Source organism: Anguilla anguilla, chromosome 2 (genome assembly GCF_013347855.1).
Source record: "Anguilla anguilla isolate fAngAng1 chromosome 2, fAngAng1.pri, whole genome shotgun sequence".
NCBI classification, from domain to species: domain Eukaryota; kingdom Metazoa; phylum Chordata; class Actinopteri; order Anguilliformes; family Anguillidae; genus Anguilla; species Anguilla anguilla.
The window spans coordinates 63,720,291-63,745,500 of record NC_049202.1 but is presented as its reverse complement, the minus strand read 5'-3'; the positions used below and the strand labels follow the sequence as shown (position 1 = coordinate 63,745,500).

General features: G+C 39.5%; 1 protein-coding gene, 1 long non-coding RNA gene and 1 gene segment (V, D, J or C); 2 read left to right on the top strand and 1 right to left on the bottom strand.

Annotated features, from left to right (window-relative positions):
- The window catches only part of LOC118220446 (titin-like), a 435,810-nt gene that overhangs the window by 142,312 nt on the left and 268,288 nt on the right, over positions 1-25,210 (bottom strand). The window lies entirely within an intron of this gene.
- On the top strand, positions 9,505-12,868 carry LOC118220522. The gene is made up of 3 exons (XR_004763962.1): positions 9,505-9,591; positions 11,472-11,608; positions 12,100-12,868. It is a non-coding gene; the product is annotated as an uncharacterized LOC118220522 (long non-coding RNA).
- LOC118220491 lies at positions 23,425-23,958 on the top strand. The segment is given in 2 exon segments: positions 23,425-23,537; positions 23,630-23,958. Coding segments are annotated over 2 exon segments (360 nt in total).

Sequence of the window (25,210 nt, the reverse complement as noted above, 5' to 3'; positions counted from 1 at the left end):
GGTTGAATACATTGCTACACTACACTATGCAATCTTGATACACTGTGGAAAGACATTGAGAGTTGGCAGTTGGTTCATGTAAGAGATTGTACAGTTATTTCATGGTTTTTCATGGAGTTTTCATGACAATCACAAGAACAAATATTCATATTTGGGATGGTTTTTATGGTCTCTGTGCGAGTGATGCTCTGGTTTAGGTTTTAAAACCATCAAACCTATAGAAAATCTATTTTAATAAATTTGGAAGTAAACTGTATTTTTGGGACACTCCTCCTAGTAAATCCATCTGTCTGATCCTGTCTGAACCAAATTCCAATCTTCCCCCTCCAAGTAAATTTATGGTTTTATGAGCCTTTTGTGGCGACATCCACCTGCCTGCGCTGGGTTCTTATAGGAGAGGAACAGGGCCCTCTGGGAGTCTGCAATCAGACTTCCCACACAAGACTCTTTCTGTGTGTAGACTGCTGTCAGGTATGCTCATCTTTATCTTTGATTGTTAGACTATTTTCTAAATTCTGTAACTACAAATTGACTATTTTAAGTGTATAACCTACCTGACATTAAAACTGTTAATGACTTGATTTGTGTGGTCTTGGTCAATGTTTCGTTCTTGTAACAGCCCTCTAAGTCGGTTTCCCCCAATTATGACTAGGGAACTGCCCGTTGGACTTGTTTGATCACCAAGTTTTCAGTTAAGACGGGACCGTCAGCAGAACCAAGTTGATCCTGGGATGACCAATATTGGCCCTTTCGGAGTCCCTGAACCCTAATTAGGTTATACTCCCCATGAGGGAAATCTCACAACCGCTGTGTCGTCTGCAAACAGCTAGTTAAATTGTCATTACGGGCGTATCCGCGGTGCGTCCCGGGTGAAACTGCGTTGACCCTCGGTGTAGAACTTCAGACGAACTGAGTTCCATTCTAAATCAAGCCTAAATTCTAATTTGGAACATAACTTATTAATTAATATGGAGTCAGATTATCACGAGGGTAAAACCTATTAACTGTTACGCTTTCTTGCTGTGGTCATGGATATATTTGATGTGTTGTTCCGCGCATTTGTGAATATCCTGATGCTCCCATTGGGATATTGACAGTCCGGCGACAGATCGGATATATCTCTGATGGCAGCATAGCCCCGTTTGCGAACGGAGAGTAACCTGAATGCTACTGATCCGTTTCGGGGCAGTTTTAAGCGGGATATGAAGCAGCGCCTTCATATCTAACCCGTGGCAACGGAACCAGTGCATTCTTAATTATAATTGTGCCCTGTTCTTACGAACAGAGGAAAAATAACTAACATCTCCGGTTTTGAATCACACCAGCCAAGGGAGAACACGCGGTGCCTTCCCCTCCAGCTACAAACCCTCATTGGTCTAGCTGTGAGGTGTTTACAGGAGGAATTAAGCTGTGTTGCTTTATCTTTTAAGTGAGCGTGCTGTTTCCATGTTTTTATTTTAAAGTACACAAGTTAAAATAAATAATTTGAATGTTTTGCAAAATTTTTATTACACATTGTTATACTTGTGTGTCTGACTAGGTTATTTATTTATTTATTTCTGTCACCACAGATGGTCACTCTGTTGTAAACACACAGCCAGGCTCCATGGTTGTAAAGCCAAGACAGCTTTTATTTGTCTCCTGTGAAGTCTCATATTCAGTTAGTGGTTATCACACAGCCTGGATTTGACAGCCTGCAAGGAAAACTCTGGGGTGGATTTGGATGATATGGTACAATGAAGACACTAATCACAGAGTGGAAATTCACCATCTTCAGAAATACATCCAGCAGCACAGTGTTTTTATCAGGGAACCGATTGGAGATACAACAATGTATTATGGTGCCCCACACACAATGTGTTTAAGAAATGTCAGGCCTGCACAAACATTCAGGTTGTTGTAGTCTGTATTGGTATCTGTTTGCTGTTACATTACATTACATTACATTATAGGCATTTAGCAGACGCTCTTATCCAGAGCGACGTACAACAAGTGCATAGGTTCATGATGTAGAGGCGCAAAAGAAACACTAGAGTGAAGTAAGGATCGTAGTGCCAGAAGTGACCACATCGATCAGGACTCCAACCCTGTAGAGTAAGCTTGTTCAGCAAGCAAGAATCATACCAAGTACAAACTAGCACTGGAATCACACCTAATCATACAAAAACAATCCTGCCAGATACACTAACATAATCAAATTATCCTAGCTAGGTACAGTGAGCTGAACTATAGGCTAGGGAGGGGTGGGGAGAGGTGCAGCCTGAAGAGATGAGTCTTCAGTCTGCGTTTGAAAGTGGTGAGATTCTCTGCTGTTCTGACCGTCACGGGGAGGTCATTCCACCAGCGAGGGGCCAGGACAGACAGCAGACGGGAGCGGGAAGTGCAGACGCGAAGAGGGGGAGGTGCCAAGCGTCCAGAGGTGGCAGAACGGAGAGGTCTGGCTGGTGTGTAGGGTCTGATGATCCTCTGAATGTACCCTGGTGCTGACCCCTTAGCTGCCTGGTATGCAAGCACCAAGGTCTTAAATTTGATGCGAGCCATAACAGGCAGCCAGTGGAGGTCAGTGAGCAGGGGGGTGACATGGGAATGTCTGGGGAGGTTGTAGACCAGACGCGCTGCAGCATTCTGGATGAGCTGCAGGGGTCTGATGGCGGATGCTGGCAGACCAGCCAGTAGCGACCAGCCTGTTAGTGTTTGTTTTGTGTTTCTGTGGGTTTATTATTTTTCACATCCTCCGTCCCAGTGTTTTAGTTCTCCCGGTCACTTGTCTCCCCAGTGCTGTCTCTGTGTCTGTGTTCCCTGAGCTGCTTCACTCCCCTGTATTTGCGTGATTTCACTATTCGGGTGGTTCCGGGTTTTCGTGGTTTCCCCCCTTCTTTCCAGTCTCGTTTTACTTACTTCCTGCTTATATATAGTTTTACTAATTTCTACTAATCCTTACTAACTTATAGATTGTAAAGTACTAACCTCATTAATATACTAACATGTGAATATTACTAATGGACTAACAAACACTAGTTTTGGGTTTTTGATAGTTTAGATCACTATACTAATACATTAACCATTCTCCCCTTTTCCATGCTGCGCTGTAGCTCCGCCCCTTTTCTTTCTAGTCTGCCCTAACGCTGAGTTCTGCAATTGCCTGCACCTGTCTCTTGCTCTAACTGCACCTCTCTCTCTCTGCACGTGTTTTACCTGCTAAACCCAGGCCGTCTTATCATTGTTGTCTATGTGATTCCAGTCTGCGTTTTGTCAGTCCCCTGTCATTTAATTAGTTATCCTAATGTTCTTCACCTGGATGTTGTTTGTTACTCCGCCCTCACTCACGTAACCCCTCCTTGATTGTTACCTTCCCCAGTGTATAAATGTCAGTCTTTTCCACCAGCTCCCTGTCAGAACGTTGATTGTATTCACTGTGCCGATGTATTGTAAGCCTTTGTTTATCGAGATTCCTGAGACACCCTTTCCGTACGACTTCAAGTTTGCCTGCCCTTTTTGTTTGATTGCTTTCTGTTTTGACCTTCGCTTTGTTTTGACTTCTCTTTTGCCTGTGCCTTTGTACCTTTGCCTATCTGATCTCCTGGTTTTAGATTTTTTGCCCATTTATGACTTCTTTTGGAAACTTGATCTTGTACTGTCCTATCTCTGATTACCTGGCTTTGAACTTTGGACTGCATAAAGACAATTTTTTGGATTTCCCTGGTCTGCGTTTGGGTCCTTGCACAGAACATGACACAGGTGATGCTCAGGCAATGGCACATGGACTCAGGAAGCAAGCATTGACTTCACAAGGGGTTAGTGAAGTGTGTGTTTTGAGTGTTTTTAACGGTACATCTGAACTGAAATACAAGCCATGCATGACTTAATGTGGAGGGTGCTTGTACAGTACTATGAGAAGTGTGCATGCACACAGTGATCTCCAAAGTTGGTAATGCACACAGGTAATGTGCCTGTAGACCTACCTCTGTGTCCCCACACCTGCACATCAGCACTGCAGCTGAAGCAGGTTCTCTCCTCGGAAGCCAGTCACACTGTTACACCCGATAGTCCACACAGTACTACAGGAGAGCATGGAAGTGAAACGCAGTTATTTCTGAACTACTCCTCCATTGTCATCTATGGATATGTATATTAATTTAAATCCATTTTAATAAAGGAATGCATGGATTCTCAAAGAAAATTCAAAAAAATCAAATGACTTTTTCAGTTTGCTGGAATGTGTGTTTTATTGTGGAACGCATCACACAATTGCAGTTAGTCTATTTCCCCGGCTGTAGGTCAGGCAGCTTGATTCCTGAATGTACTGCTTATATTAAACAATATGAACCTCTCCTGTGTTTGACCTCTCATTCTGTTTTTACTCCTTTTATGTTCTATAACATTTCAGTTTGACTTGTAAAAGTCACACAGGGGTAGAGAATAATTTTATTTTTATACAGATTCTCTCATCTATATAATAATTATAAAGATAAGAATATCTGTATCTATGCGTCTTATCACGTAGATTTAATTTGTTGTAGGATTTGTTTTTCTGGAATTGGTGCAAAAATAAGGGTTGGATGTTTAAATGAAAAGAAAACAAATTTCAGAAATGGGTCGAAGTCGAAAGTGATGGGCATTGATTGCTGAATGTGTAGGTAATGTATTATTTTCATGTTTTATAATAAGACTTGAGTAGCAATAATTAAAATGATTCAATATAAATTCACAATGCCCTTTAATAAATTAATTGGATTCATTTTGGAGTAATCATGTGAACCCACAACAATGCTGATAAAGCATAATTTTTCGATGCATGTTTGAGTCAATTGATATTTAATTATAACATTTAAAAAATATATTTTTAAAAGACAATAAAGAAGTATTCATCAGGAAATCTTCTATAATTTACACAATGCTTTTTTGAATTTGTAATATTTGTAAAAATATATCTGTTAAATTGTTTAGTAAAGTTTAAATTTTGTTGTTCCTAAATTTACTATGACTGCAAAATTCTGTTTTCAAAATAAATATGAATTATAATTTGTGCTGGTAATCACCTGACACTGCAGACAAATACAGAAGAGGTGCTCTGTGAAAGGGCAGTAGGTTTTTGTCGTGGTGTAAATCACTGTGTATTCGGGGGCTGGGCTGGCGGCCTTTGACTACTGGGGTAAAGGCACTCAAGTCACCGTTACCACGGGTAAGTCCTTGGAAATTATCTATATTCAATTTTATATTTTTCTTTCTTTTGAAATTTAGCACTAAAACCTGTAGCCATTGTACTGGACCTTTATAATGGTACATTATTTTTGTGAGAATTGCAGGACCTGCCTGAGATCTCTCTCTCTCTCTTCTGAGTTCTGAAAGAAAGTTTTGCTGCAATAATTTCTGTGTGTTTTGGGGGTTATTTTGTTTCTATTTTGCTCCGTGGGCTTCATTTAAGTTCACTAAACAAATATAATTCAATTCCATCTGGTTACTGACTTCAGCTTCACTCACTTTGTAAAATTATAGAAAAAATAGTAGATTGGCTTTCATGATCAATTTATTTGGCAGATTAAATCATTGAGAAAGGTATTTAAGAAACTGATAACATTTAATGAAATTTCAGTGCAAGATTGTTTCCTCTAGGAAAGTCTTTTCCATGTAAAAAAAAAACAACCAAACAAACAACAAACAAACAAAAAAAACATTTGCACACAATTTTATTTGTAAAAGGTTTGTTCTGCAAATATACTGTGGCTTTTCGTTATTCTAAAATGGAATATGGACACGAAAATACAGATCTGGGTTTAATGTTCCAAACATTGCAAAAGGCACTCTACATCCGTTGCGATAAAATGTAGCTGAATTTTGTGTGATTTTATTTCATGTGTGGTTCGTTTTTAGCACTTTTGATTGATAAATTTAGGGAATTTTAGCCATGTTTACCTTCAAGGCTTGTACTGAAATAATTGATTACTGCAGCTTTGAATTACTCGTGAACATCCGAATAATATTGGCCAAGTTGTTTCTATCTGTGAAGCGTCTTTCAAATGACATTAACACAACCGAGAAACCATTGGGCAAAACGTCACTGTATCATGAAAGAAATGCCCAAAGTCTTTGAGAGCCGCACTCCGGTCGCAAGACCGCAAAGAACCGCAACAGAACAGATATAGCTACCGTGCGTTTGAAATGAAGTATCTAGTTCAGCTGGAGGCAGAACACAGGATATCTCTTTAAAATACTTGGCTCAGTAATTCTAAACCAGCTCTTCACTATATCAAACAGCCGTGTTGTCAAAATGTTATGAAGGCAATCGTACGCAATGTTAACGCCGCGCTGTAAATAAAACAGTTGAACTTTGTGTTGATCATGTCATCATTATGACATTATCCGCGAAAACATCAATAAACGAGACTCCCAATGTGCCTTGTAGTCCGTGTTATTTGAAAGTTCATTGAAAAAATTTTTTTTTTCGAGCCTCAGCCTTTAACTGTTGTCTGATTTAACTAGGCTTGTGTTTTTGAAGATTGGTAAATCAGTTTACATATAGCTAGCACTAGGTTTGCCATTATTTATTTATTTACTTACTTACTTATTTAGGTCCACACTCGGCTACTGGGAAAGCACACGCGATATGTTGCTTACAGTGTTTTTAAAACTGAGATGCAGGGTGCTGTAATAGATCCATGTTAATTAAATACCCTAAATAAAGAAAACGCTTAATTTAGGGTAAATTTAGGCCTATTAAAGTGAATAAACATCTGTCAAATGTTGGTTCATTGACTATGGACACCAACTGCCTAATGTGTTACTTTTTCATAAAATTGATGATTGTGTTGCATAATATCATATATTATACTTTATAACATTTGTATAGTATCTGTATCACTTTTTTCAGTAACCAGTCCTCTTGATCACAACAGACATCTTGCCACTGTTTTGATTTTCAGCCGAACCAATTCCACCAACCTCCCTCTTCCCTCTAATGACATGCCCGCAAGGCCCCACGGATCAGCTGACCCTGGCCTGCATTGCCAGCAGATTTTTTCCTTCCTCCTCCGTGCACTTCCAGTGGAAGGACACCAGCGGACAGCCCGTGTCTGACTTCACTCAGTACCCAGCAGTGCAGATCAGTGGGTCTAAATCCTACACAAGCGTCAGTCATCTCCGTGTGAATGCGGCAGATTGGGATGCTAAGAAGACCTACAGTTGTTCCGTGACCCATTTGTCACAGGCCGGGGTAAAGGACGCCAGTTTCCAGAAACCAGGTATGGACACCAGGTGTACCGGGTATAGAGATATTAAATGTTTCAATATTGAGGTAGCCTAATATCACAATATGAAATCTGTCATATGCTCGCCTCAACAACAATCACTTTTAATGTCTCAATGACGTATACATGTGAATAATAGACTATTCTTGGGCTGGTCTGTCAAATGATTTCATCTGAACCCTGCCGGTTCATTGACTATTAACACCAAATGTCTAGTTTATTACATTTTCATAAAGTTCATGAGTGTGTTGCATAATATAATGCATTATACTTTATAACATTTGTGTAGTAGGCTATGACTTTGTTCAGTAACCAGTCCTCTTGATCACAACAGACAGCTTGAGATAGGTAGGCTAACTCTTTTCTGTTACCTATCGCAATAATGGCATCAGTGGCATCAGTTCTCAAGCGCTAGTTTTCCTTTTTCTGTGTATCTTAAAATAGGTACATATTTGAATCTGCAATTAGACATTTTACTTATTTGAGCTGAATTAGGGTTCAGTCAGTGATCCTACATTTTCTATTTTTTGTCGTTCAAGTGCCCAAGTCACCAACGGTGAGCCTGCTGCTGGTACCCAGCGGCGCCAGTCCCCCAGACGCCCTTATCTGTGTCATACGGGACTTCTACCCCAAGAGCCTGACTGTGACCTGGAGAGTAAATGGTAAAACCCTGACAGGATCATCCAACACCTGGCAATCAGAGAAGCAAGCCTCAGGACTGTACTCAGCCAGCAGCATTGTGAATGTGGACCGCACAAAATGGGACAGGAATGAAGAGTACATGTGTAAAGTACTGCACCAGCAGAAACCCATCGAGCAGAAAACTTCCAGAGGTGAGAGCTCACACTGTTTATTAACACTGGCATTCAACACTGCACATTGACACTGGTATTCCACACTGTATATTAATACCGGCATTACATTCTGTACACGTATGCTGGTACTCTACTATGTATGTTAGCACTGACGTTCAACATTGTACACTTACACTGGTAATGTTGACAACAAATGAACAATGACAATCAAAACTGTGCATTTACACTGGTAATATTCTCTGCATAGCAACACTGGGATTGTACTCTTTACACTGATTTTATTTGATTATCAGCCTTGGATTCCAAATGAAATTAAATGTTAATTAGGCAAATTTCTGACAGCAGGAAGATGTTTATTGAAAACTACATCATGCTGCATACCCAGATAAAAGAACACATTCACTTTATTAGAAAAATATATTGTTGACAGGATAAAAAGCCTGGTTAATTTAGAGGCATAAAAGAAAGTTTTAGCATTTGGAATATACCTTATCCAGTACACAGATTTTAATATTGCAGTGATTTTCTGAATTTTATGATTCTGTATTCAGAGAGAATAGAGTTTGAAATGGATAGTAACTGAGCCAGCCTTAGCTTGCTGTTTTCCCATAAGATCAGAGTGCCTTGCAAACATTGACTGCAGCTCTCTCTTTCCCTACCAACAGACTTGTCCTCATACACGCCCTGTCTGGAGGTGACCCTGAATCCCCCAAAGGCGAGAGAATTGTTTGTAGATAACCAGGCTGTGCTGGACTGCGTTATCACTGGGGAAGAGAGGGCAGCAGTGGAGGGAGCCAGAGTTACCTGGACACCGAGTGGAACAGGCATCTCAATCAAAGAGAGTCAGACCACTCCGCACGGACATCTGTTCAAGAAGACCAGCACTCTGACTCTGGGACAGGCACGCTGGTTCACAGAGCAAAATGTTCAGTGCTCTGTCCAACAGATCAGCAATAAGCCGACCATCACAAAATCTTTCAGCCGGAACACCAGCGGTATGTTTCACACAAGATAAAACAATCTGGAACACCTGTGGGAAATGATGTCACTTTCATTTTTTTCAAATGATACTGTTCAGTACTGTTATTGTTTAAAGTAATATGGGATTAAATACAGAGTATAATAAGTTCCCTGTAAAATATGCTACAGACAGAGAATGTAATCAGATTGTTTCCATTGTGAACGTTCAGTGTTAATCTTGGTTTTGTAACTGTGTTTTACAGGGTCAAAAGTTCCCAGGGTGGTTATAACCAGACCCTCAGAAGAGGACAGTGAGTTTGTCTCCCTGGTCTGTGTAGTGACAGGCTTCTCTCCCCGGGACGTGTTCGTCATGTGGACAGTGGATGGATCCTATGAAGAGGGCATCACCAGTGAGCCTGTGGAGAGCAAACATGGCACCTTCTCTGTCACAAGTTTTTTCGAAGTCCTGACAGCGAAGTGGAAGTCCCAGTCCATAGTCACCTGCAATGTGAAGCATGTTTCTGTGGACAATGGAGCAGCCCCTATCATAAAATCTGTGTCCAGAGCAACTGGTAATTCCATTGAATGCGACTAAATCTCCACACATAGAATGCCCTTGGTGAAAAAAACCACAACGACTGCACACTGGCCTCATGCACACAGTCTAATATTCAGTAATTACAGTGGTGCTACAGCCCTGTATGCAGCATAACAAAGTGCTGGGACATCAGTGTTTAGCAGCATCTTGTACCGTGATGTGATTGGTCACTATTGTCTGTAGGATTGCCAGGGGGTGGATATCTGTGGTTCTTGTTCACCTGGGGTAACTGACACCTTCCATTACCTGATGTTTCCTGTCATGTGTGGTAGCTTCTCTCGGTCTGTTTGTTCATTTTGTTTGTTTGTTTGTTGTTTGTTTTGCTTGTATCCCTGTTAGCTGTTGCACGTGCAGCAGTTACACTTCCGGAGGTCCACACAAAACATAAAAAACATGACATAGTACAGGACAGTAATTGACAAAAATAGAATAGCAACAAAATACGATATTTGCAAAGATTTTAAATAATTGTGTTTGTGTGCTGTCACTGTTTCTTGTTATGTAAAAACGTGTATGACTTTTTGTACTGTGCTGTCGTGCAATTTGTTTGCTCCTGTTGTTTGCTGCTGTAGATGTTCTTGTAGTCACTGTCTTTGTCATTGTGTGCTCATAGGAATGCAACTTGCAGGAAGGGTGTGGAAATATAAATAAATATTAGTGCATATGAGTATTGTTGAGTATTCCTCCTTTAAGAATCAGGACCATGGACTCCTGATATCTGCATACGAACCTGCCTATGACAGGTGCTATCTGGACTGCATGTGACAAGAAAATAGATTATCACTGGATCCTGTGTTTGGTTTAGCTTTACAAGATTGTTCTATTCACACAAGGAACATCATCAAGCTAAACTACCAACAAGCAGCACAAACTTATCTCAGTGTAATACAGGTCTTGTTCACCCTTGTCTTGACAATGGGAGGTTCTCATGCAGGGCAGGTAATCTTCTGGAAAATATGCAGTTATGTCTCTGCCACAAATCTCCAATCATATTCTGACTCATTACAAATGAAGTCACACCTCATTATATTTAATTTAAAAGAATGAACATTTGCGTAAATATTGTAGCAGCTCAAGTGAATATAATTGACACACTGCCTTCAATGTTTACTTAAAAATTTTCTAATTCATTGCAGATGCACAGCAAAACCACACTAGTGCATGTGGCAGCATTTCAAAATATTTTGATTGAACATTAAATTTAATAATAGTTATTTAAGCTTTTCAAGTGATACTATAAGTCATTCAAATATCACACAATATGCCTAATTACACGCTTGCACATTTAGCTCTATGTCTCCTGCCTCTGTTATGCTGATATAAAGTGTCTCCGTTTCTGTCAGAACAGTCTTGCCCAGAAGAGCTTTGGTGTTTTGTTTATATCAAGTAGTGTACTGTGCTTAAGGCTGATAAGAAAATGTATATTTTACAAAACACACATATTTCTGGACAACGGTAGGTCAGACCAGCTGTAGAGCATGAAGCATGTTTATGGGGACCTGGCCTGGGTGCTTAGAGTGTGTATAAAGCAGATATATGTGGAAAGCTGCAAAAAGGTTTGGACAGAATGTGTGGTGTTATAGTCTCTATCCCAGTGGTTCTTAACCTGGGTTCGGTCGAACCCTAGGGGTTCGGTGAGTCGGTCTCAGGGGTTCGGTGGAGCCTCCGCCGCAGAGGTCCACCCCTCAGTCTAGTCTGCATTATTACACTATTTTTTACTAAAGAAGGGTTCGGTGAATGAGCATATGAAACTGGTGGGGTTCGGTGCCTCCAACAAGGTTAAGAACCACTGCTCTATCCTCTCCTCCACATACACAAACACACACTTTCTCTCCCCCACTTTGTCTTTCCCAGAAACAGTATCAGCTCTGAATTGCAATGAGGAAGGTGAGGAAGAAGATGAGCTTGGCAGTCTGTGGTCCACCACCTCCTCCTTCATCACTCTCTTCCTCTGCACTCTCATCTACAGCACCCTCCTCAGTTTGATCAAGGTAGTGCAGCTGTACTTTTTCACACTTGCCTGCAAAGGCATGACCTTCTCTATCTCTCCAGTGCTTCCATTTTATCTACTATAGGCCAGAGGACAAATACGATCATGCTACTCTTGTTTAACCATTGTTTTAAAGAAATAATTCTGGTTCAGTTATTATTCTAGGAGTAATGGGGTAATTATATTATATTATATTATATTATATTATATTATATTATATTATATTATATTATATTATATTATATTATATTATATTATATTATAGGATGGATAGTTCTAGCCAAAGAGGGGATGATTTCACCATAGTAGTTATTCCAGTTATTTGGAAGAATATTTTACGTTACTGTGGTGTGTTGTGGTGGCTAAATGGTGATTGGTGATATTTTTGTCCCTGTTGCGGATATGAAAACAGATTTTAGAAGAGATTCAGAACCTGTTTTAAATTTGTATCTCTCCCTCTCTCTCTCTCTCTCTCTCTCTCTCTCCTTACAGATGAAGCAGTGATGTGCTGTACAGTGCAACACCTAGAAGATGGGATGAAAGCTTATTTTGTATTAATAGTTACATGTCAAAAGTGTGTTGTATAGATGATTGTGTCATGTTTTCTTGAGCTGAATCTCTCTGTTTTTTCCATTCCACTGTGCCTATATTTAGATTTCTTTCATTACCTAATGAGTGAAATGTCTGTATGAATCCTGTTTATACCAGTGTTTTCTGTGGACGCAGAGTGAAAGAGCTCAGCAGATGGGAGCCCACGGTTGGGAGGAGAGTGTGGGCTGGCTTGTGTGCGCATCCTCCATTTCACACAGAAGTAGCGTATCATAATAAATAATTACAGTGTTATTGGTCTTGAGATTTTACCTCTTACAATAAATAAGCCAGTGACTTTCCATTTGAAATACATGCCACACAAATGGCATGTATTTCACATCATATTTCTCAAGAAGTTAGTGAATATTTTCATAAGCTCTAAAAGATTAAAGAGAAGCGTTGGTCCTTAAAAATCTCTCAGTGTCTGAAATGCTGTTTCTGATGTGTAGAGCTGGCGTGAGTGCAGTGTACAGGGCTGCAGACGGAGGTGTGCTCTGTATATTTAACCAGACTCAGAGTGAAAGCTGCATATCAGAGTTTAGCAGAGCTAAGGCTTCACAGTCAAACCTGAAAACTCTCATCATATTGCGTGTCACTCTCAGCTAACATGTGGTATTTGTGTAAAATGCATGAAATGTAATGAAAAAAGCATAAATAAATGTCCAGTCATAAAAAATACAAACATGTTTTTTATTTATTAATAATTTGTCTACATGACACAGCTTACTGAAATTCACCCATCTGCCATATGGGTTTTCCTATTTTATCATCAAGAATGTAACTTTTTAAACAGTGTAAATAATATTCAATTTGAATATTATTCAAATTAATTATTATAATTTAAATGTATTTAGCTGATGAGGAATATACCTTAATGGCAGTTTAAATCCTGTTGGCTCTTATAAAAGTTGTATCATTGTGTTGATACAGGTTCCCAAATGCCATTCTCTGCTAGCTTATCTATTACTTTGATTTTTATTTAGAGTACATTGATAATTTGTTACATCCAGGGTAAAACACCAAAATCTACCAAAAATGTAATGTAATGATTTTCCCATTTACCATGACATGAAAAATTCTAAATGACTTATGTATGTATCATTATGGTTACATACATAAATTATTTAGAATTTTTAATGTCATGGTAAATGGGAAAATCATCAACATTTTCATCCAGAAACTTTTTAATACGGCTATATTATCTTACTGCATCAAATGTGAGGTTAAGAATACAGAATCAGAGACATTTTGTATGTCCCTTTTGGGTTAACAGAACAAACATCAGAAAATCACAAAATACAGTGAAGTGTTTTAAAATGGTGTCCTCAGTGCGAATTGATTAAATATATTTCATATATTCGTTTTACTGAAATGATGAATTGAAGTTAACCTTTGCATATGCCTGAGAATGGCCATACACAGATGTACATGCTGAATACTGCAGCAGCAGTGACATGGTATGAGCACTGTATGTAAAAAAGGTCACTTATTTATCTTTCGAGTAAATCCCTGAACAATTTTACTCTTTCAGTTGTTCCAAAATAGCCATGTGTGAAAACAGTTTCCTCCTCAGTCTCAGTCTCGGTTTCAGTCTCTGTGCTGTCCCCTTTCTCTACACCTGCAGCTTTTGAAACTGCCCCCCAAACTGCCATTTCATTTCACACAGTTCCTCAAAAGAGAAACCGACTTCTGGCCTAACATGGTAGCAGTGTAGTAAAGTTCAAGGTAACTGGACATACAGGTTTTATTTATAATGACTAATGTTCAACTTGGCGATGTGGAGTTGTCAGGACCTGGCTCAAGGGCCATGACAAAAAAGGAGACGCACACTGACGCATTTAAAAAGCAAGTTCACATTTATTCTAACTAACCTAATTATACCCAAAAACAAGACAAACATGCCATGTGAAAGTCAGCATTATCAGTAGTGTAGCTGAGTGGATGCATGAAAGGTATGCTGAAGCAATGTTGTGTAGTGTAAAACCAAAAACACAACCAACACCGAAATACAAACCAAACAGTAGGGAGAGAGCTCTCCCTCAAACTGGAGACAGGTATCTTAAACTCTCTGGGAGCCCTGAACACAGGTGCTCCCAATTGCACCAACGACCCTCTGCTCTGCCCCTCAGGCACCTGTGAACATATTACATTACATTACAGGCATTTGGCAGACGCTCTTATCCAGAGCGAAGTACAACAAAGTGTATAACCATAACCAGGAACAAGTATGACGAAACCCCTAGAGAGAAGTACTGGTGCAGGGAACATCCGCATAGTTCAACTTGGACCCTGAAGGTTAAACTGATTAACACTAACACAACGAGAACGGCAACAACGCAGTCTATGGAAAAAATACAAGCAGTAGTTAAGACAGTTAATGCACCTAAGTCACCTACGAATCAGCTGCCTAGTTACAACCCTAAGCTTACAGTCATTTACAGGGGGGTAGGGAGGGATGGGGAGAGGTGCAGCCTGAAGAGGTGAGTCTTCAGTCGTCGTTTGAAATGGGTCAGTGTCTCAGCTGTTCTGACCTCCACAGGGGTGTCATTCCACCATCGTGGGGCCAGAACAGACAGGAGACGTGTTCTGGAAGTGCAGGTGCGAAGAGAGGGAGGTGCTAGGCGTCCTGAGGTAGCAGAACGGAGGGATCTGGCTGGCATGTAGGGTTTGAATATCTTGTGGAGGTATGCTGGGGCTGATCCCTTGACTGCCTGGTATGCTAGGACCAATGTTTTAAATTTGATGCGAGCTATAACAGGCAGCCAGTGGAGGGTAGTGAGCAGGGGGGTGACGTGGGAGTGTCTGGGGAGGTTGAAGAGCAGACGAGCCGCAGCATTCTGAATGAGTTGCAGGGGTCTGGTGGCAGATGCCGGTAGTCCAGCCAGAAGAGTTGCAGTAGTCCAGGCAGGATAGTACCATTGCCTGGACCTGGAGCTGGGTTGAGTAGGTGGTGAGAAAGGGAAACAATATCACAATGAGCAGCAGAGTCTTCAGGGCAACAGTTGATAGATTTTCATTGGGAAAAAGTGTTCAGGGAAGTATTGATGTGAAGTGATCAAGGTGGCAGCGTGATGCTGTTTTTAAGTGTTCAGGGCAGTTGATGGAATTTCTGTTCGGGGAACTGTATGAAAGCAGAAGTGTTCAGGTCAGCAGTGTGCAGTTTGGAGTATGAAGTCATGTTCTAGGTACTGTAGTACGGAGTAGCATTAGGCCATGGCAACATTGTAAAGTGGTGTTCATGGCTGCCATGAATGTTTAGTCTGGGTATTAGTGTTCAAGAGAGAGGTTTGCTGTGAAGTGTCAGGGTAGTGAAATAGTGATCATGGCTGAGCGAATTAGTGCTTACAGTAATAGTGTGGAACTCAATTCAGAGTGATGTTGTGTGTGTGATAGTGCTGTCAGGGTGGTGGAATAAAGTCCTGAGCAGAGGTCCTTGCAATAGACTGGATCTATTGCAATTTGTGCGGTTGATTGAATAATAAAAACACATTGAATATGTAAATTAGATGTTGTCACAACAGTGGGACAGTGGGTTGCCAGTCTGAAACCCCTCCCCTGCCTCAGCCAGCTGCACCCGGCTCTGCATTTGCATTCTCTGCTGCTGTGGCTTGTTCTTCGAGGCACGGAAACCCCTGTGGTGGGTATTCTGGGATGCGCAGGGCAGGTGTGTGTTCTGCTTGAGCAACAAAGGGCTGAAAATATCTGCACTTCTCAGAACTGGAGGTGTGTGTGTGTGTGTGTGTGTGTGTTACGAGTGAGTTTGGGCGTTTCCATTTTAACGTTATTCTGCTTCATTGTGGGATGTTTGTTCAACATCACATAGCAGAAAAACATGCTCCTCTCTTATAAAATGACTTAAAGCTGTTGTGCTTTATTCACACAGAGAACCTGCAGTTTCCTCAAAGGGCAGCAGGAAGAGTAAATAATAACTGATGAAACGCATCCCATAAAAATCTGTCTGTGTGCAGCAGCTCATTCCTCTGTTTCTCTATGGGGATCCTGTAAGAGCCCAAACCACAGACCACCAGCCCCAGGGAGGGAAATTCATCTGCTTTATTTCTCATTTATTACCACCCACCAAAGATATGAGACATTAGCATTTTCACACATATTGCCTTTCCATCATATCTCATTACAACAGAAAGCTAAATAACATATCTTTCTTATTTTATTCAAAGATATGAGACATTAACATTTTCACACATGCCTTTGCAATCATATCTCATACAGTACAATACAATTGAAATTGACAATGCACTACTAAGCTAAATAGCCATGTTCTTGTCCATGCCATTTATTCTGTCCACAAAGTTTATCTTGAACATTCATTTCTCAATATGACATATTCCTCAAATACCAGACAGTTTAGTTCACGGTAACTTGCTGAAGCTTTTAAAAATATATTTTGTCATTTTCATTTTATGTCGTATTACACTGAAAATCGGTATAAACAGGAAGTCTATAATGGTTTTTGAATATTTATGTAAAGAAATTATTTTTTGACAAATTCCATTGTAAATTACAGAATATTTAGTTATCTATCATTTAAACAGAAAAGTAATTCTTCATCGACTGAGTTCAAAAAGTGACATATATGAAATGCAAATGATCACGTTTCACCTAATTTGCTTACCTTCATAGCAAAACATCTAAAGTCATAATACAAAAATACTTTGTATTTTACTTTATATTCAACTGGTAAAATTTTGTTCTGGTAGAACTAAAGCATTTCTTTACCTATTCACCAGTGGCACCTCCCCTTAAATGCTGTATAACTTTGTGACTTGCCATCTTTGAAATAATTTATTCAAATGAGATGCACAACAGAGATGAGCGGCACATTAAATGGGCGGAGACCCAGCATGAATATTCAGTTTTTTAAAGCCTGGTGGTTGGCTTGTCATATTTACTCACAGGGATGGAATATCTTTTTAACGTACTGGTTAAATCAAAGCTCCCTCATCATTTTAGAGACACCTTCTCTATATCTGAGCACATCCACATATTAAATTGCATGTTTTATATGGACTGAGGTATTGGCATGTTTAGGAAAAGACCCACAGGTGTAAACAATCATTTGCATTCACATGAGGTGGAATCATATAAATCTGTCAGCACAGCTGTGGACAGCAATAATATCAAAGAATATGCAGCATGAAAAGTTTTGTAGTCCTCTCTTCCTCCCTGGATTTACTGGATTAAAACATTTAAATGATCCCTTTATAAAGAGCAGCTGCCATGTTCCTGTGCTTCATTCCTGCTCCTCTAAAGCATGATGTCTGAACTGAGTCTCACTGCTCAGACTCACTCTGGTCACACATCAGTATATTACTAATGTGAAGGACATAAGATCAAGTGGATCATGCAGCTGATCATTAAAAAGTGACGGTCTCACATCAAAGCCAAACTGTACAGTCCTTAGTTTATAGAAGTTATGCTTTCAACATGTGTAAATATATGACATGTACAATTACAATGTGCATTTAAACAAAATATTTTCAGTTGTCTTGATTAGGGGGTGGGGGACCTGACCGCTGAATAAAATGTATTATTTTACTTGTTTTACTTTTGATAAAATAAAAACATGGTAGAAATGACATGGCATAAAACAGGAATAAATTAATATTGAATAAGATGGCACACCTTTTCCATGCCAGAATTCCCTGTGACCTTTCCAGGAAATACTGTTGACTGAATTTGTGTAGGAGAAAAAAAAATGTTGAATTCGGATGGTCAGAATATCCATTATGTCGAGCACTGCTGTCCCCTTGTGGAAGACAATTCAAAGTTGCAGAGAATTAATACTGCTTCCATAGACATTACTCCACACTCTTAATCAGTAAAGACTGATGGATATATTGAGTTTAATCAGAAGTCATTTAAAGTGGTTATAGTTTAATTATGTATTTAATACGAATGGCAGCTCTATATGCAGTGTGTTGTGTGTGGCCTCATAAATCTCACACTAGGCAGTAGCCAGTGAGATTAAAGCCAGAGACTGTGCAGGTCAGCTTCACTGACTCTCCTGGCCTCTTCACTTCCTGTCCAGGCTGGCTCAGCACAATGTCTCCTTGAACACCTGTTGAGGGCAGAGATCCCCACCGAAATTTTGAAACATTTTATTGAACTTTTCAAATATGACCTGATGTAATATTTGTTTTTGTGAATTTCCTCAAAAACAAAACAAACCATGCCACCCTTTTACTATTATATTATTATATTTTGACATTACATAATTGAAGAAATCTGCAGTGTACCTCTGCAGTATTATTTACTATACAGGCACAGTAGCTGCTGGCAAGACTCTGCGTTGCAGAAAATAAAAAGCTGTTATTTCAAATAATGATGCACAAAAAAAAAACAATAAAAAAATAAGAGGAAAACAGCTCAGAACTGTGATGAGTAAATTTATATTGATTTTCTGAGGCACGGAAATTGCTGATTGCGTATGAAAGTCGCAAACACAGAAACGGTGACTCTGGTTGTACCTGCAGACAGGTACACAGGCTCGGTTCTAGGGAGAGGCACCACACGTGGTCACCATGGGAGATTTCATTTACAATCAAATCAGACATCAATCAATCAATCAATCAATCAATATTTGTATGGCGTATTTTACAGCAGTTGTCACAATACGCTTTACAGACAACCCTGGCCTAAACCCACACAGGAGCAAGCCTAAGGCAACAGCGGCAAAGAAAAACTCCCTGTGGCAGATGGGAAGAAACCTCAGAAGGAACCAGGCTCAAGGGGGAAACCCATCCTCCTCTGGTCGGCTCAGGGTGCCGTCTGGTGACCAACATGTCAGTCATTTAAAATAGGCACCTGTCTTTGAAATGTTAGTATGATTTTCAAAGACAGGTGTATCATAGCAGGAATTGGATGCTAAGTGACCAAAAAAACACAATGGCCCCTCTCTATAAATATAACAGCAGTTACATTTATGCCACCTCTAGTTGCTATAGCAAATAATGTGTTTTTTAAAGCTACATGTTTACAGAATGCCATTTAAAGTGAAAGCAAGAGGGATGGTACCCTGGGAGGTCATGGAGAAAAATTTGGAAATCAGGAACCCAAGATGGTGTTTTAAACCACCTAGTGCACATGTAGTGTCCTTTTGGGGCAACATTTGGCATTTTAAATGGTGTTCAATATTTATTAAATAAATTAATTTTACTTGTCTATGTGTTTGACTTATTAAGCTAGTTCAGTGTTTTGTGTTACATGTGTTCCGCTAATTAACTTGCTGTGTTGGCATAGCCTTGTGTTCTGGATACTCCGAGTGACTGATAGAAAAGAAACAGCCACCATGGTCACAGGCATTTCTAATAAGCACAGACCAGATTGGTCCATTTCGTTTGCTATTTAGATTAAGAAACAAACAAAAGCAGCTTCCCTTATTGATTGGGATGTTGCCACAACTCACTTCACAGTAACTCACAAATTTGCTTGTGCGTCAATGTTCATGCATAGTCTTATTTTAATGAATAAAGCTCCATGCTTCATAATCTGAGGATGCGGCTGGTCTCATGTTACCATGAAAATGTATCTCCTTGATTAACAGTACTGTGAGCCACAAAAACATGCGTACGCGCATTATCAAACATCTTCATTTACTGTTACAATTATTCAGCACATCTATTACAATTATGCAACATCGGACTGCGCGTACCTTGATTATAATTGTTATGTTATGAATCTTATTAAAATGGTTATTGACTACTGACATTAAATTTCAGTAGTCAATGACAAATTTCATAGTGCTTGGCTAAATATTTTCTGAATAAATGGGCAAAATCCAAAAACTGTTACAAACATTCCTCTACTTTTTCAGTGTTCCTGGTTCAAACTTTAGTCATTGCCTGACTGGACTATTGAAACTCCCTCTTGGCCTGTAAATTGTGAGTGTTTACTGCTGTGATGCCACTTTTATTTTTAGTACATATTACCATTGACAATTGTTACATGGAATACTGGAACTGGAATAAAAATGCTAACTATGTTAACATTCATTCTGAATTTACTCCATTAGTATTGTTTATGATCTTAACTCCATAGCAAAGCTGGTGGTAACAGTGTTCTGTTTCATACAGCTCCTGGAGGGGGCAGCAGTGCTCCTCATAATGGATATTCTGCCCTTCTGAATTTATCTTATTTTCCTCCTTCCACCAACCTCGAGAGATTTAAACAAATTCAGTGCACAGAATTTCCTATAAATGCCACTGAGAATTCTCCTCCCAACACAGGAGCATCACCTGTAAGACAGAGAGGGAGATCTGTGTGTCACAATGGGAGCTATTGTAGCATTAGCAGTGTTTCTGGGGACTTTATATTGTAAGTGAACAGGCCGAATTCATATTTTAAATTTAACAAACATGATTATGTAACCTTTTCCAAATGTTTTCATTTTAAATTACAACAAAAAGTTTTTTTTTTGTTTTGTTTCCATAATTACATTGCTTTTTGATGCATGCAACAATATCTTTTTTTTCTGTCTCCACAGATGGTCACTGTGTTGAACTCACACAACCAGCCTTTATGGTTGTAAAACCAGGACAGTCTCTGACCATCTCCTGTAAAGTCTCTGGGTATTCCCTGACTGATAGCAGCTATGCTACAGTCTGGATCAGACAGCCTGCAGGGAAAGCTCTGGAGTGGGTGGGAGGTTTAGGGGGGGATGGAAGCACTGCTTATAAAGATTCACTAAAGAGCAAGTTCATCATCACCAGAGACACCTCCAGCAGCACAGTGACTTTGCAGGGGAGCAGCCTGCAGACTGGAGACACTGCTGTGTATTACTGTGCCCCAGTGAGAGAGAGTGAGGGGAGAGCTGCACAAAAACCTCTTCCACTTTATCACACAGAGCTACAGCACAGAGCCCTGGAATGAACTCTGCTGCATGAAGTGAAAGTCAGGATTCCTGTTTTAAATATCTCTGAAATGTTCTGTTCTTTAGGTCTCATTTAGACTATCAGATGATTAGTAATTCTTGATAATCTTTCAAATACCCTTTTGAGTCACCAGCAAACCAGCAGCCTGTAACCCGCATTTGTGTGCACAATATTCCATATGGATTCTAGTTAGTTAGTTTGTTAATTAGTTAGTTTTGTTTAACAAGTGGATGAATACAAAGTCTTGCATTGTCAAAGATAACACAATAAAGTTAAAAACATATTTACATAGTGGTCCTTTAATGTAAGCAGTAGCAGTGAAGGCAAGATGACTTTACAATTAAATACAGTTAAAAGTTGGATAGCTGCACAACAAACTCATTACACAACAATACTAACAAAATCATATTTACAGTCTATAAACAACTACAAAATAATATAATAAAACAATTAAATTCATTACATTTTTCCAAACCAATTACACTTGCACTTCTCATCAAGATAAGAGGAAATTTTCATCAACAGAAACATGTTTAAAACCCTTTTTTGAAATACATAATGGACAAATATGTTACAAACTTACAAAAGCTTGCCTCAAAGTTAAAGTGAGCTTGTGTGTTTATCATGTAAAGGCTGATTGATTCTGATTTGACACATCACATTATGAAGTTCCATAATAAAAGATCTCTGTGGAACCAATGTGTAGCATTACTGTAAAACTTAATATGAAAAAATATCAAATAGACAGTGCCTTGTTGGGTAGTGTGACAAAAATGGAAATGTTTTGCATTGATTATATGAAACTCATGTCATGCTCATGTCTGTTCTGGCATAAAGTTTTTAAAAAGGACAATGATAAATTGCCACATCCATTCAGTCTCATTGCAGTAAATCCTAATATTAATGTCTGCAAAGCAGACTGTAAATTGTTAGGTGGGGTTATATAAATAAAAGTGTTCTGCATTGAATGTAAGAAACCCAGTTTTTCTCTGCAGCTCCTGTGAGTTTCCTGTCCTGTTGCTTCTACACTGTTGTGAGTGTGATCAGCAGTGCCCCTCACTCTGCCCTCCCCTAGAGGAGGGTCCAGTGCACACCTCCCACTGCTTTAAATGGAGCCAGTGTCAGTGTGAGAACCTGTGCAGCAGTCAGTGGGACTCAGTCTGTGCTTTAACTCAGTGCTCTTCCTTCTCTCCTGCAGTCATGAAGCTCCTACCAGCCCTGCTAGTGTTCAGGGTGAGATTGTCCTGACAGAGTCTGAAGCAGTGCTAAAGAGACCAGGCGACTCCCACAAACTGACCTGTACATCCTCTGGGTTCACATTCAGCAGCTACTGGATGGGCTGGATCAGACAGGCTCCTGGGAAGGGACTGGAGTGGGTGGCCTGCATCAGTTGTGGTAGTAGCTACATATATCATGCCAAACTCTGTTAAAGGAAGGTTCACCATCTCCAGAGACAACAGCAAGAACCAGCTGTATTTACAGATGAGCAGTCTGACAGCTGAAGACACTGCTGTGTATTACTGTGCCGGAGACCCACAGTGAGAGAAGTCAAGTCTGAGCCCTGACAATAACTCTCTACATGAAACTGTCACCACAGGAGACTTCAGGGAATTCATTCTGTTTTTATTTCTCCTGAAGCCCATTGCAGAGGGACTAAAGAAGCCTGGATATTGAAAATTTACTTTCTTTCTCTGTGTCAATGAGGGAGAGACATTATTCATTTAGGGAGATAATGCACATTTTATTCCATGAACTGGTTATAACAAAACATCTACTGACCTCAGATGGATTATGCATACACGCTCAGATTACATTCCTCTGGTTTAAATTGCCCAGCATATTTCAGTTTTTACATTTCCTTTAAAGTATCTGCTGACAAATAACTCATTTTAGACTGAAAATCAGTTCTTAAGAGAATATGAGTTGACAATAAAAATACTTCTGTTCATCTAGCAGGAGATCAGGATATTCTTTTAGCCACTCTTACACACTGAGACAACATTCATTTGTTTAAAGTGTCCTCTGAACAGCACTACAGTAAAGATCACACTGCTGTAGACAAGATTCTTTGGAGCAGCAGGAATGGAGCAGAGCTGCATGGCTACTGAACATGGAACATGGCTCTTTAAATAATGCCATTTCCCTCTTGACTGTAATGTATATTATGTGGAAAACCATAAACTACAACCTTACAATCTAGCAGTTTTCATATTGTATTTGCAGTCTACAGCTTTGTCTGCTCTATTTAAACAGTGTGTGATCTGCCCACCCAGTGAGGAGGAGTTCATGCAAACTCTGAGCTCTTCCTTCTACATTTACCTCTCTGAACTGAGGGAGGAGGGACTGCTGTTGGAGACTGACTATAGAACGATCATCACAGACTGCACCCAAAGACTTCCACCATGACTATTATAACCAGCCTGATTCTGATTACAATGTTCTTAAGAAGTATGTTTTAATTTTCCATTTATTGTGTTTTTACTGAAATGCTAATTTTGAGGTCATGGATTTTGTGTTCTAAGTCTTCCTTAATTTCACAGGTATTAAATGTCAGACACTGACTGAGTCTGAACCAGCAGTTAAAAAGCCTGGAGAATCCCACAAACTGACCTGTACAGCCTCTGGGTTCACATTCAGCGGCTCCTGGATGGCCTGGATCAGACAGGCTCCTGGGAAGGGACTGGAGTGGGTGGCCGAGATCAATGATGGTGGTGGCAGCACATATTATGCCACGTCTGTTAAGGGAAGATTCACCATCACCAGAGACAACAGCAAGAACCAGCTGTATTTACAGATGAACAGCCTGACAGCTGAAGACACTGCTGTGTATTACTGTGCCAGAGACCCACAGTGAGAGAGAGTGAGGGGAGAGCTGCACAAAAACCTCTTCCCCTTTATCACACAGAGCTACAGCACAGATCCCATGAGGATAAATATGTTAAATGTTTGTATGTATGTATGTATGTATGTATGTATTTTCATATGCATGCATGTATGTATGTATGTATGTACAGTTGCTACTTTAAATTATACATTCATTGTTTATTAAAAGTTGTAAATAAACAAGAACAGTACATTTTGAGAAATTAACTTGATAACCAAGTATAAACATATCCTTTCTGGAGTGTAAGTGTTTTTGAGGGTGAAGTTTTTGGTTTCATCCCCTCTGTTTCATTATGGGCCCAAGTGATGCTGTGGTGAACACCTAAATGAAACACAACATATATGCAGTGTTATCAGTGAAAAAAAGGAAAACACAGGCACACTGTTAGGACTCATACAATGCTCATAAAAATTATATATACAGTACTTCACAATGAAAAATTTATCAAAGTAAGTACTGTTTCAATATTCCAGAATGAGTAAAAAAGTACTTTACATTTACTGTTTCATTAATACTACTATCAATGGACAGGTAATACATGTATTATGTGCCTCCTGAAGGTAGTGTATTTGCTTTAAAATATCTTTATCTACATAAGCATAATTTGAAGTGTGACCCATTTTTTGTATTATTTTGTGGGAACATTTTATTGTCTATCTATGTTTATTGTCACTGAGGTTATGGAGAACCACTCAGTGCAATTGAGCACATTGTCACTGCACACTAACAAAAGATCCAGATACAAACCCAGCTGTTCTTGGTATATCTACAGGATATCTATATGTGACAAATATACTGGGATCACCTAATACTTTCTCCAAAGGAAGCACAATCACACAAGAAATATGCTATCATTTACGTTTGTTAACAGAATGAGTCACTTAAAATTAGATGACAGCCTTCGAGTATATTTTTAGGAAACTAGATGGAATGTATTACGTTGCACAGATATTCAAAGCGTAACTCCTTCATACAATACCTACATGTATGCATTCAATCAGAATATGGCAAAGCTGCAACATCATCTGCCTATTTCAGTTTTTAAAAACTCCACTGATAAAATCAAATTTATATTGTCCCCATTTTCACTGTGGAGCTCATAACCTAGTAATGGACAGTATAAAAAACCATCCAACTGGCATCGATAACTTTACAAATACCAGAATCATAATTTTTGTGGAGTTAGATTAGAATACATTTGGAAGCATCTTGAGGAACTGCTTACCCATAGCTGGTT